Source organism: Zootoca vivipara, chromosome 10, assembly GCF_965207765.1.
Source record: "Zootoca vivipara chromosome 10, rZooViv2.hap1.1, whole genome shotgun sequence".
Taxonomy (NCBI): Eukaryota; Metazoa; Chordata; class Lepidosauria; order Squamata; family Lacertidae; genus Zootoca; species Zootoca vivipara.
In genome coordinates, this window is record NC_142593.1 from 50,961,779 (window position 1) to 50,975,196 (window position 13,418).

Genomic DNA, 13,418 nt, shown 5'->3' on the forward strand with positions numbered 1-13,418 from the left:
CCAGTATTGTCCCTTAAATTGGCTTCTGCCCAGCTGCCATTTTTCTGGTGCCGCTTTGCCCTTCTATGGGCACCAGAAAATGGCGGCGCCGGAAGTCGCTTCCGCGCATGACCGGAAGTTGCGTGACGCGACTTCCGGTGGCGCTTTGCCCTTCTATGGGCATCAGAAAATGGCGGCGCCGGTGCCGGAAGTCGCTTTTACGTGTTTCCGGTCATGCGCGGAAGCGACTTCCGGAGCCGGCGCCGCCATTTTCTGATGCCCATAGAAGGGCGGAGCGCCACCGGAAGTTGTGTCACGCAACTTCCGGTCATGCGCGCGCTGCCGATCCCGGATCTTTACGACCTGGACTTGGCAGCTATGATCAAAGCATTCCTGACAGATGGCTGTCAAGCCTCCGCTTAAAGACCTCCAAAGAAGGAGACTCCACCACACTCCTTGGTAGCAAATTCCACTGCCGAACAGCTCTTACTGTCAGGAAGTTCTTCCTAATGTTTAGGTGGAATCTTCTTTCTTGTAGTTTGATTCCATTCCTCCGTGTCCGCTTCTCTGGAGCAGCAGAAAACAACCTTTCTCCCTCCTCTATATGGCATCTTTTAATATATTTGAACATGGCTATCATATCACCCCTTAACCTTCTCTTCTCCAGGCTAAACATACACAGCTCCCTAAGCCGTTCCTCATAAGGCATTGTTTCCAGGCCTTTGACCATTTTGGTTGCCCTCCTCTGGGCACGTTCCAGCTTGTCAGTATCCTTCTTGAACTGTGGTGCCCAGAACTGGACACAGTACTCCAGGTGAGGTCTGACCAGAGCAGAATACAGTGGTACTATTACTTCCCTTGATCTAGATGCTATACTCCTATTGATGCAGCCCAGAATTGCATTGGCTTTTTTAGCTGCTGCACCACACTGTTGACTCATGTCAGGTTTGTGGTCTACCAAGACTCCTAGATCCTTTTCACATGTACTGTTCTCAAGCCAGGTGTCACCCATCTTGTATTTGTGCCTTTCATTTTTTTTTGTTGCCCAAGTGTAGTACTTTACATTTCTCCCTGTTAAAATTCATCCTGTTTGCTCTGGCCCAGTTCTCTAATCTATTAAGGTCATTTTGAAGTGTGATCCTGTCCTCTGGGGTATTAGCCACCCCTCCCAATTTGGTATCATCTGCAAACTTGATCAGGATGCCCTCAAGCCCATCATCCAAGTCATTTATAAAGATGTTGAATAAGACTGGGCCCAAGACAGAACCCTGTGGCACCCCACTAGTCACTTCTCTCCAGGATGAGGAGGAGCCATTGATGAGCACCCTTTGGGTTCAGTCAGTCAGCCAGTTACAAATCCACTGAATGGTAGCATTGTCTAGCCCGCATTTTACTAGCTTCTTTACAAGAATATCATGGGGCACCTTGTCAAAGGCCTTGCTGAATTCAAGATATCAAGTGGAACTTCACTTTGAATCCAAGAACAAAGCCACACACACCCCCAAAAAAACCCTGAGAGACCATGGCTTGGTCTAAGTGCTTGGAGATAACAGTGTGTGCTTTATATGCATACATGAGAAGTTGGGTGCCCCTTTTCTCAATTAAAAGAGTCCTGGTAATTAGGACCCTGAAGATCCTTGCTTGACAGCTTGGAATGTTGTTTCTAGTCAGCAAGAGATTATTGGGCTACGTTGAACACTGATATGATCCAGGGCTGTCACAGGCATTCAGGACTCTTGTAATGTGTGCAGAGGATGTCGACCAAGATGATCAAGGGTCTGGAAACCAAGCCTTATGAGGAACAGTTGAGGGAGTAGGAAAGAGAAGACTTTGAGGAGATATGATAGTCATCTTCAAATATCGAAAGTAATGTCACATGGAAGAAGGAGCAAGCTTGTTTTCTCCTGCTCTGGAGGGTAGGATTCAACCCAATGGCTTCAAGTTACAAGAAAGGAGATTCTGATTAGACATTGGAAAGAGCTTTCTGGACAATAAGAGCTGTTTGCAATGGAATGGTCTCCCTCGGGAGGTTGTGGTCTCTCCTTCCTTGGAGATTTTTTAAGCAGAGGTTGGATGGCCATCTCTCATGGATGCTTAAGTTGAGATTCCTGCATTGCAGGTGATTAGACTTGATGGCCCTTGGGATCCCTTCCAACGCTACAATTCTATGATTCTCTCTCTCACAGGCTTGTAACGGACACCCCTGGAGTGAAGCCATCATGTAAAAGATGGAGGCAGGGGTGAAAAACGAAAGATAATCCAACAGGAAAAGGTTGTTGTACACAACATAATTTCCACTTCCCTCCCTCTTCTCTAGCCACTTTGTACGCAGGCTAATAATTACAGGCTGATTATTATAGCTCAGGGCATCCTAATGAATGTGGCCCAAACTGCTCTGCCAACATGAGGCAGCCTAACTTCAGAGGGCCACCTGGAGCGGAACGAGAGTTCAGCTCAATTTTCATGTCCATTTGTTGCTTGGTTACAAGTCTGGCAAGGATAAGAACAATATTAAATTATTGCCCCCATACGTTTATTCACATCAACGAGTGTTTCATTTCCCCAAAGAGGATAAAGTTAAATGCAGAGGGCCTGTACCTGAAGTACCTGCACTGTGGGAAGTTGAGGGCCTGATACTGAGTAATCACATCAAATTGGTTTTATTAAAAAAAAACCCACTCACTATGAGGGCTGTTAATAAATGCCACAACTTTTATTACAAACAACACAGTGACACAAAACAGAATGTCATAAAAATGTCACAGTCAGAAATGGGCTAACTGCTTTTGGCGCATTTCATAAACCATTTAAAATAAAATCTGAATGAAGGAAGGAATTGGGGTTTGCGAAAGTGGTCTGTGCCTCTAGATCTTGACACGCACCTGAAAACATATCTCCAGTTGTGTGTCAGGAATTTGACCTCTCTGTGAAACCTGTACTTTGATCAGTCTGACTACGCCCAACATCTCCCTCCATGTGCATCAGGGATGGAGAATCTGTAGCTCTCCAGATGTTGTTGGACTCCAACTCTCAGCATCCCTGATCATGGTCCATACTGGCTGGAGCTGATGGGAGCTGGAGTCCATCAACATCTGGAGTGCCGTAAGTTCACCAATCCCTGATATATGTAATACTAGAGGCATCTGCTAGAGCAGGGATGGCCAAACTTCGGGACTACAACTCCCACCATCCCTAGCTAACAAGACCAGTGGTCAGGGATGATGGGAATTGTAGTCCCAAAACAGCTGGAGGGCCAAGTTTGGCCATGCCTGTGCTAGAGAGAAGACCCCAATTTTGGCAGAGGAGATGTAGGCTTCACGGAGGCCTTATGTATCTTGAACATTCCTGCATCATGGGAGGCTGAACCTTTCACAGATGAGGAAGGATGGAAGAGAGGCACATGTTTCATATATATCTTGGCAATGGGGCTTGGCATAAAACATCCCTGGAGTAGCAAAGCCCTTTGTGAATCTCGCACTTCTCTTGGTTTAAACCGGGTCTTCTCCACCATCCCATTATTACCTCTAATAAATGGAACAAAATTCCTCCTGAAATCTCTAGATGTAAGGAAGTTTCCATTTGGATCAGGGCCGTGACACCACGTAAGGCAGGGGTCAGCAACCTTTTAAAGCCATAGGCCAGCCCACCGTCCCTCAGAACATGTGGTGGGCTGGACTATATTTTGGAAAAAAATAAAAATAATGAACAAATTCCTATGCCCCACAAATAACCCAGAGATGCATTTTTAATAAAAGCACACATTCTACTCATGTAAAAACACCAGTCAGGTCCCACAAATAACCCAGAGATGCATTTTAAATAAAAGAACACATTCTGCTCATGTAAAAACATGCTGATTCCCAGACTGTCTGCAGGCCGGAACGAGAAGCCAATTGGGCTGCATCTGGCCCACGGGCCTTAGGTTGTCTACCCCTGATGTAAGGCTTTGTTAAACACTTCCCTATGTCCTATTTCTCCAACTGAATTCTCCCCTCCCCCAGTTGTTACTGGCTATAGAGGGAAAGGTCAGGTGCAATAATAATATTTTAATAATGATTTATTATTTATACCCCGCCCATCTGGCTGGGTTCCCCCAGCCACTCTGGGATATTTGCCGCTCCCTACGCCCCACTGTAGATAACAGCAACTTGAAGAAAGCAATTTAAGCTTTGGGAATGGAGTGGAATAAAGGGATAACAACCTTTGTCCTTCAGTACCATATTCTCAGCCCAAATCGGACCTCCATCTTGGCTATTTTTAATGAAAGAAAAAGACATTGGGATCATGAATTTCCCACCTCAGGTCTAGTTTGGCCGTAAATGGCAAAAGGTTCTTATTATACTGTTGGGAGGCCAAACCTTAGTGCTTCTTTACAGAAAGATGTGATTGTCAGAATGTTGCATTCCAAACCAGATCCCTCATTCTGTGCTTGCATGCTCTGGTCTCAGGGGCCTGGGCTGCACAAAGCCCTGCAAATGAAAGGCATGTCTTAATATGAAACACAGTGGTTTAATCCACTGCAGGTACAAAAGCCTCTTAATATCTATGCCGGTGGGAACACCTAGGGCTTAGCAGTCAGTCATGCAACATTCATCAAGAGCCCCCAAGACCCAAGCATTTCATTGTTTTTTTGCTGGAGGTAACAGCCTCTCTGCTTATCTACATGATGAGAGCAGACTCTTGAACTCTGGCTGGTAGTTCCATTGCTTGCAAAAGCTGATGCGGCACGGGAGGGACAGCAGCACAAAACTAAAAAAAGAGCATAGCCAGGTGAACTCTCCAGGCACATTATAAAGAAGAATGCCTTAGGGTGTGCATATATTTCTCTATAGGCACCAAATGAGATACTAACTAAGTAGGAAATGCTGGACTGAAATGCATCATTACTACGCTTTCCCAGAATCAGATTATCCAATTCCTGGGAAATACTGGGGAGAATTTTGTCGTAATGAACTGCAGACACTGGAGACTAGCTAAAAGCTACAAGGGAAAGCAGAGGTCAGTGCCATTTGCAAAAAGCTTTCCTGTGTATAGTTAAGTTCCCCCAGTTGCTCCTAATGACTAGAGAACAAGTGAGTTTGTGCTCATTTCCTTCTGCTGCTTCTCTTGGTCACTGCAGTCCTTCAGCAATAAACAATTGGTATTGATGTTGCCAGAGCTCATAATTATCTCATTCAAAATACAAATTTGCTTAGCTTGTAAGGCTGAAATGCAATACAGATTAGCATGGGATGAAAAAAGGGTTCTGCATGTACACACACACACACACACACACAGAGAGAGAGAATGCATTTTCAATTTAAGTCTTTTTTGTTTGTTTGTCAGAGTCTCAGACAATCATTCTAGTTCAGACAGATCTAAGCAAATGAACACAAATGCGTATTTTTTTTTAGGTTCTGCGTAAATCTAGAAAAAGTCCAGAAAGCCCATGGATCTTGGGACAAAGAAGGTGTACAACCTCTGAGCTCATCTGACCATGATGATCAAGGGTCTGGAAAACAGGCCTTATGAGGAATGGTTGAAGGAGTTGGGTATGTTTAGTCTGATAACAAGGAGACAGAGAGGAGATACGATAACCATCTTCAAATACCTACGTCGCCTACAGTATATTTTATCCAGCTGTCTCCCCATCTAGGGTTGCCATGAAATACATAACTGGAGCTCCACCAAGACAGCAGCTATTGAATCTAACTGGGGTTTACCATTCTTTGCATCCCTTCTGGTACTGGTTTGTCCCCATTTGCTGAAATGCTTCCCAAATGTCATATTATTCAAGCTTTGGATGTCTTCACCCATATGCACCTAGTCACTCTGCATTATAGGTGCTGAGAGTTGTTAGGAGAGCCCATGTTTCCCTCACAGAGTCACAGTTCCCAGTATTCCCTGGAAAGAGGGATTGATGACTCTGAGAACTGTAGCTCTATGAGGGGAATAGGGGGGTCTCTTACCAACTCTTGCCACCCTAAATAAACTGCAGTTCCCAGGATTCTCTGGGAGAAGCCATGGCTGGTATCCTAGTGCTTTAAGCATGTGGTGTGGGTGTGGCCCTAGTCCCGGATTCCAACCACAATGCCTTGCAGGCTGTTAAAAGCTACATCATGGTTAAAACCAGGCAGTTCCGTGGGAACTAGATTCATAACAGGTGGCGGGTGGTTGTGCATAGAATGAACAGAGATGTCTTACTAAGCTCCATTGCCTCCCTCCGCCCCTTTTGGGAGCTGCTATCCTTTGGTGATATTTAACGCTCCTTGGGCTGATACCAGGGGCTTCATTACGCAGGTTGGCAATCAGCCTGATGGACCGTTCGACATGCACTGTCGTTCTTGAAAGCCTTTCTAATGCCACAGGAGCTAAAAATTAAAAATGAAAGTTGACATTGGAAGGAAACCCAAGTGTCATGAGCAGACACACACACACAGAGAGAGACATCTGGATTTGCCATATGAAAGCTCGATGAAGTAAGACTCCTCCACCCACCCTAGCTGCTACGGAAGAGAGCAGAAGGCTTGTTCTATCAGGATTGAGGGGAAGCTGGCCTGATTTGCAAATCTTTGCAGATGGGCTCATCTAGGAAAATGCTGGTGGATCTGAGAATTTGAGAGAGATGCAGAATATGGTATGCAGACAAGGAGTAACTAGATATGCTAGGAAACAGGGTCCAATTTAGGGGCATCTGACAGGAAACTGCTTGGGGGGCTAGGTGGGAGGGCCCTGGTCATGGCAGGGGATGGGGCACTGCTTAAAGGTGCCTAGCCAACTATTCATTCAGCATTTGAAATGAATAGTGTAAAAAGTTCATCTTGGAAAGCTGTAAGCACTGATGTGTGTAGGCAACCTTGCATTAATCAAAACAAATGAAAAAAAGCAGAAACTTACAGCATTGGTGCCCATTCAAAAGGCAGTCACTGTGATTGGAGCCATGTGTGTAGATTTCACATCTCATATGACAAGGGATAAACCGCACATTTGCAAGAAAACGGTGTTCAGAAGTTGAACAAATAAAGGGAGCGGTGATGAAGGGAGCTTGCCTGGGATGTCATTTGGCCTAACACCATCCCTGCCAAGATGTCTCTGGAAGCTGGTCTGAATGAACTGGGTTAAGCTTGTGAGGTGTGAGCCAGAAGGGTCTCTTACAGAAATCTTACTTCAGCCACATGCTCATTAAGGCAGCAACCCTCTCCACACTTACTGGGGATTAAGTCTCATTTGACCCAATAGGGTTTAAGCACTAAACACACACACACACACACACACACACACACACACACACACACACACTGTATAAATACTGCTATTATCACAAAAACCTGTAAGCCAAACTGGCTTGAAGTTGTTAAAAATTTGCCTTTTGCCTTAAATGCTCTTTGCTGTTCATTCCACAAACTCTCCCTGAATGGCTACAATATTACAAAGTGGTTAAAAAGCAAGGCCGTGGACAAGCAGATGAAATGAAATTAATACAGTAATGAGAAATAAACAGCCATTAGATCCATTAGTCATATTGCTCAGCTATATAAAGGACGTAGCTCTATGTGAAGATAGAGAAATGATAATACAGCTTTTGGCGGCGGCACAAACAGCCATATGTGCAAACTGCAAAAAACGAATTACATAAAAGACATAACATAAGAAGAGTGGATTGTAAGGGTCTGGGATACAGCCTACATGTGTCCTGGCTCCCATCCCACAACACGCAAGCAGCAGCTTTTACTCATAAGAGAGCGATAGATCTTCATTCAGGTAAGCAATGGTACATGCTCAGCACCAGACACAGGGCTCAGAAATGACGTTTCAGGAGTTCAGGAGTGGGGCAAAAAGTTCAGAATTGGACAAGAGCAACAAAGACGTCCCAACAAGTTCTCACACCCCACCTGCCAGGCAAGCCTTTAAAGATTAGGTGTAGTGTGCTCATGTGTGAGACTATCTTTGCAGGAATGCTGAGAAAGCAAACACTGGTTTTTGTCAGAGTGGGTGAGTGGGTCTTCTCCAATCTTATAAGGTGGTGCCTGGCTCCCCCTGGCTGTTCAAAGAACTCCCCGCCCTCCACTGAGGTACACTGGTGCCTCTGGTTACGAACTTAATTCGTTCCGGAGGTCCGTTCTTAACCTGAAACCGTTCTTAACCTGAGCTACCACTTTAGCTAATGGGGCTGCCCGCTGCCATCGCGCCGCTGGCGCATGATTTCTGTTCTCATCCTGAGGTAAAGTTCTTAACCTAAGGTACTACTTCCGGGTTAGCAGAGTCTGTAACCCGAAGTGTTTGTAACCCAAGGTGTTTGTAACCCGAGTTACCACTGTACTCTGCTCTGCATGAAGGTCAGCGGGTTGGGGGAGAGAGCGCTAACAACCCTGCTCCCCTTTTGCACATTTCTATCCAAAATCACAGCTTGTTATGTGTTTCTGATGGCATGTAGCAAGGGCACTATCACAAGTGGCCCACTGGAGGCATTTTCTTTTGGGACTATGTAGTCCACCCCATGCTTGCTGTGGTGCATGCCCTAGCATCAAGGTCATACCACTGATTTCATGGATCCTGATCTGGACAAGGCGCTCATCATGCCTGGAACAGTTTTCCATGAGCCTGGACCAGCTTCAGTACTCTAATTCAATGCTATCATACACAGGGTGCAATAAAGTATTTATTGTTTGAGGTTGGATCATTAATGGGGGGGACCTGTGACCCTCCAGAAGTTGTGGGGCTCCCATCAGAAAGGCCAAGGGTCAAGGAAGATGGGAGTTGTAGTCCAGCAGCATCTGGAGGAGGGTATAGGTAGAAAACCAAATCCAGGATCGGTAGCCTAGAATATGCAGCTTAGATGTCTCTGTCTGTCTGTCTGTCTGTCTGTCTGTCTGTCTGTCTGTCTGTCTGTCTGTCTGTCTCTCTCTCTCTCTCTCACACACACACACACACACAGAAACACCGATATGGATTGAAATCACTCTGACAGGATATGCACCTTCATTTTCTGGCAGAAGGAAAAGGAAGAAAGAAGCCAGCGCAAACTCATTATTCTGGTCAATTGCTACCACCCGCTTTGACAGCAGACAAAATGGCAGACAGGTTTATCATCCAATGGAGGCAGGCATGACTGAAGTCTGCCTTTCCCCTTCATTTTCTCCAGTTTCTCTTTCAGCAGATGGCTGAGGGAGAATATTGGCTTTTTCTTTCTTTTTCTTTGCTAAGGCTGATTTTTTTTTTAGCATTGGCTGCTTTCTAGTTCATTAGAAATGGGTTTCAAGAACAGAGAAGAGGGATTCAATCACGGTCCATTTGGCAGGATGAATGGCTGCACCGTCCATGGTGCCATTGCTTATGATGAATTTGAAGGGCGCCTCTCTCCAATCAATAGTATGTGCAGCCATGTAATAATGTAGGGGCCGTGACTCTGAAATGAGTTACTGCAGTGCACAGTTTGTACTTGTCTACATTTGAGCATGGATCTCATGGCTCAGGTTAAATATTCCTGGTTCACATACCCGACATCTCGCTATATCTCATTTATGAACCCATGAAGTTATCCTACACTGGGTAAAACCATGGGAACACTCAGCTCAGTACTGTTATGAGACCCCTAGTCTCCTCAAAGAGCTACAATTCCCAACACCCTTAACAAACTATTAGTCCCAGGCTTCTCTGGAAGAAGCCATGACTGTGTAAGAGTAGTTGAGATGTATGGTGTCGAGGTAACCAACTGTCAGGGACTGGCTAGATGAGGAGGAACGGTAGGAGGCTACAGCTGAAGAACTTCAGCAAACAAGAATTTTAACAAGGAGAAATGTAAAGTACTACACTTGGGCAAAACAAAAAACAAAAACAAAAGGCACAAATACAGGATGGGTGACACCTGGCTTGAGAGCAGTACATGTGAAAAGGATCTAGGAGTCTTGGTAGACCACAAACTTGACATGAGTCAACAGTGTGATGCAGCAGCTAAAAAGCCAATGCAATTCTGGGCTGCATCAATAGGAGTATAGTGTCTAGATCAAGGGAAGTAATAGTACCACTGTATTCTGCTCTGGTCAGACCTCACCTGGAGTACTGTGTCCAGTTCTGGGCACCACAGTTCAAGAAGGATACTGACAAGCTGGAACGTGTCCAGAAGAGGGTAACCAAAATGGTCAAAGGCCTGGAAACGATGCCTTATGAGGAACGACATAGGGAGCTGGGTATGTTTAGCCTGGAGAAGAAAAGGTTAAGGGGTGATATGATAGCCATGTTCAAATATATTAAAGGATGCCATATAGAGGAGAGTGAAAGGTTGTTTTCTGCTGCTCCAGAGAAGCAGACACGGAGCAATGGATTCAAACTACAAGAAACAAGATTCCACCTAAACATTAGGAAGAACTTCCTGACAGTAAGAGCTGTTTGGCAGTGGAATTTGCTGCCAAGGAGTGTGGTGGAGTCTCCTTCTTTGGAGGTCTTTAAGCAGAGGTTTGACAGGCATATGTCAAGAATGCTTTGATGGGGTTTCCTGCTTGGCAGGGGGTTGGACTGGATGGCCCTTGTGGTCTCTTCCAACTCTATGATTCTATGATTCCATGATTCTAACTTCCCAAGGCAGTGGGAAGGCAGATAGTTGTGGGATACAGAAGACATGTCACAGGGAGAAGGGGGCAGACGAGTTGGCGGCTGAGCAAGCAATTGTGAGAGTGAGGCAGCTGAGAAGGAGGAGTCTCAGATCCTCAGTTCTGGCAACTGCTTCATCAGGCTAGTTCTGCCCATGGTGTTCTCTGTTGGCCTTTGCCTTTCTGAATAAAGAATCAACCTTACTGCTCATCTCTAAGTTTCTGTGCTGAACCACAGCTGAACCAGTCCTGACAGCTACATTTGCAACTAGCCCCTGCCAGCACAGCAAGGGGTCATAGGAGTTGTAGTCAACCAACACCTGGAAGGCATTATGTTTGCTCTCCCTGGTTTAAAGTAACTGTATCCTTTATTTACAGAACAATCCTTTGGGTGAGATAGCTGATGTTTCCCATTTTACTCCTATGGCCATGAAAAGTTCAGGTGTCACGTTCAAATTCTGTGCGAGCTCTTCCAAAACAGAGCGCTAACCAGGCATGAGGAAAGTGCAAAGAAAAGCAACCACTTGCCTGGTGTCTCATGTCAGTAGTAATGTGTACAGAGTGTCATGTTTTCGTCTGGTTGCCTATGAATGCCTCTTGGCTTTGACAGCCAGAGGTGTGCGGATGCTAGGCACACCAGTGGCATCAATGGGAAAAAGAATTCAATCTTGAGAGTAGTCACTCTCTCTTTCAGCTTCAGTTCCCGGTCTGCTAAATTGGAGGAGGTGGATGGCCTTCCTTGGGTAGTTGTGAAGGCAAAACAAGGTAAAGATCACGATCAATCAGGGGTGAATAAGGATACTTCAGTTGCACGGTTCCTATCCCAGCAGGAAGAACCTTTGCTAGAGACAGGAGGAGAACCCTCGGTGCTTTCAGAAAACTCTCTCCCCATCAGCCCCCATTGTTTGAGCCAACAGGAGAATGGGTGAGGTGTCAGACTAAAATTCCTTTGCAAGCAAGGTAAGGGGAAAAGGCAGATGGCAAGCAAGGCAAAGAGAAATAAGCAGGTGGCAAATGCAGGTCAGGGCAGAAAGAAAACATGACATTTATAGGGGTCAGGTGTTGCATTTACTCATGAGTAAGGAAAGAATGGGGAAAGTAAAGAAAGACAAAGACGAGCTTTTGACCAGCAAGAAGCCCTGAGGGAGAAAAAATGAGAATGAATCTCTCTCCCTCTCCCTGCAGGCTATTTTTATTATAATCAAGGTGGCATCCCAAAATTCAAACGCTCCAATAAAATCCTAGTACAGTGAATAATTTACAAAGAGTATCCTGAAATCCTACCCCCCCTCCCAACATCTCCCTTATCAACACTACAAAGCATTCTCCATGCATACATGTAAACAGGGAAGAAGAGCAATAGAAATTCCAGGTTTTACCACCTCGAGAAACCTACTTCAAAGGACAGGATGTTTTTCAGGAATGCAATGGTTCTTTGCCAGCCTGCAACACATGGTTTAGACCAGGCATCCCCAAACGTAGGTCCTCCAGATGTTTTGGACTACAATTCACATCTTCCCCCACCACTGGTCCTGTTAGCTAGGGATCATGGGAGTTGTAGGCCAAAACATTGGAGGGCCGCAGTTTGGGGATGCCTGGTTTAGACAAATGACTTGTGCCTGCTTGAGAGAGAATGGCAGAGATGCAGAGGCTTCTGGGAATTTTATCAGAAACAATGTCTCGTGAATTGAAGCCCAGTCAATCCACTGTATGCAGCAGAGACACATGACCTGCGCTCCATGTGCATAATTCCTCATTGTAATTTCCTTAATCCCCACACTCAGGAGCGGTGGTTCGCAGGGTGCCACTGCTTCCCTAACCTCCTATCAGCACCATTGCTTTGGTGTACCAGGAGGGTAGGGGGCGAGTCAGCAATGAGGTTGTTGTGGTGCGAACACACCAACAGGACCTCTAGGTCCAAGCGTAAATGGGGGAAAATAAGCTTTTAGATGTGCTTTCAGAAAACAATTAATTGGATTATTCCATTACTTCCACCTGTTAAACCAATTTCATAGAACCCACGCAGCAGAGTTGCAAGGAAGTGTGCCAGGCGACGTGAGTAGCCCTAATTGAGTCGTAAATCAATAGGGCACTATATCTGTCACAGAGACCACAAGGGCCATCCAGTCCAACCCCCTGCCAAGCAGGAAACACCATCAAAGCATTCTTGACATATGCCTGTCAAGCCTCTGCTTAAAGACCTCCAAAGAAGGAGACTCCACCACACTCCTTGGTAGCAAATTCCACTGCCGAACAGCTCTTACTGTCAGGAAGTTCTTCCTAATGTTTAGGTGGAATCGTCTTTCTTGAATCTTTCTTGAAGACGATTCAATTTATCTGGCTCTAGGGGTCATTTCGCTTTAAAATTGCATTGTTACTGGTGGGAATACACTTGTAGCATCCATTTTGTGTCTTATTTATTTCAGTGTCCTGAAGCTGAGGGGGGGGGGGGAGAGAGAAAACACCTTACTTACTTCTTCCCGTTCCAAATGTCCGGTCAACGGAGAGCGTTGGGAACGGCACAGGTCGGAGCGTGAACTGAGGGTGTGGGTATCCACAGGTGGGGGATGGCAGGATTCCTGGGTACTGAGCACTTTCTAGTGTTGGCACCGGGATGGCACTCACCACAGCTGAAAATAAAAAAGGGGTGGTGATTATTATCATGGCTGTCTGGGTGAGGAAGATGCTTCCGAGAGGCAGGAGACCTGATGTTTGGCAGAGACTCCACTGTGATATTGGAGCCTCATTGCTGGCTAGGAGAAAGTAAAAGCAAAACTGTTCAATCATGTCAAAATCAGCTGCTCAAAGGAAAGAAGGCACATGATGAATTAAATTACAAATCAAGTTGATGCTATTCATAATAAAAACTGATCA

General features: G+C 45.6%; 1 protein-coding gene across 1 annotated transcript in view; it reads right to left on the reverse strand.

The window, feature by feature from the left end:
• Positions 1-13,418, reverse strand: part of DCC (DCC netrin 1 receptor) — an 876,197-nt gene that overhangs the window by 20,899 nt on the left and 841,880 nt on the right. The window contains exon 26 of the mRNA XM_060280362.2: positions 13,019-13,174. Coding sequence (XP_060136345.2) covers positions 13,019-13,174 — 156 coding nt within the window. The remainder of the gene's footprint in view (positions 1-13,018; positions 13,175-13,418) is intronic.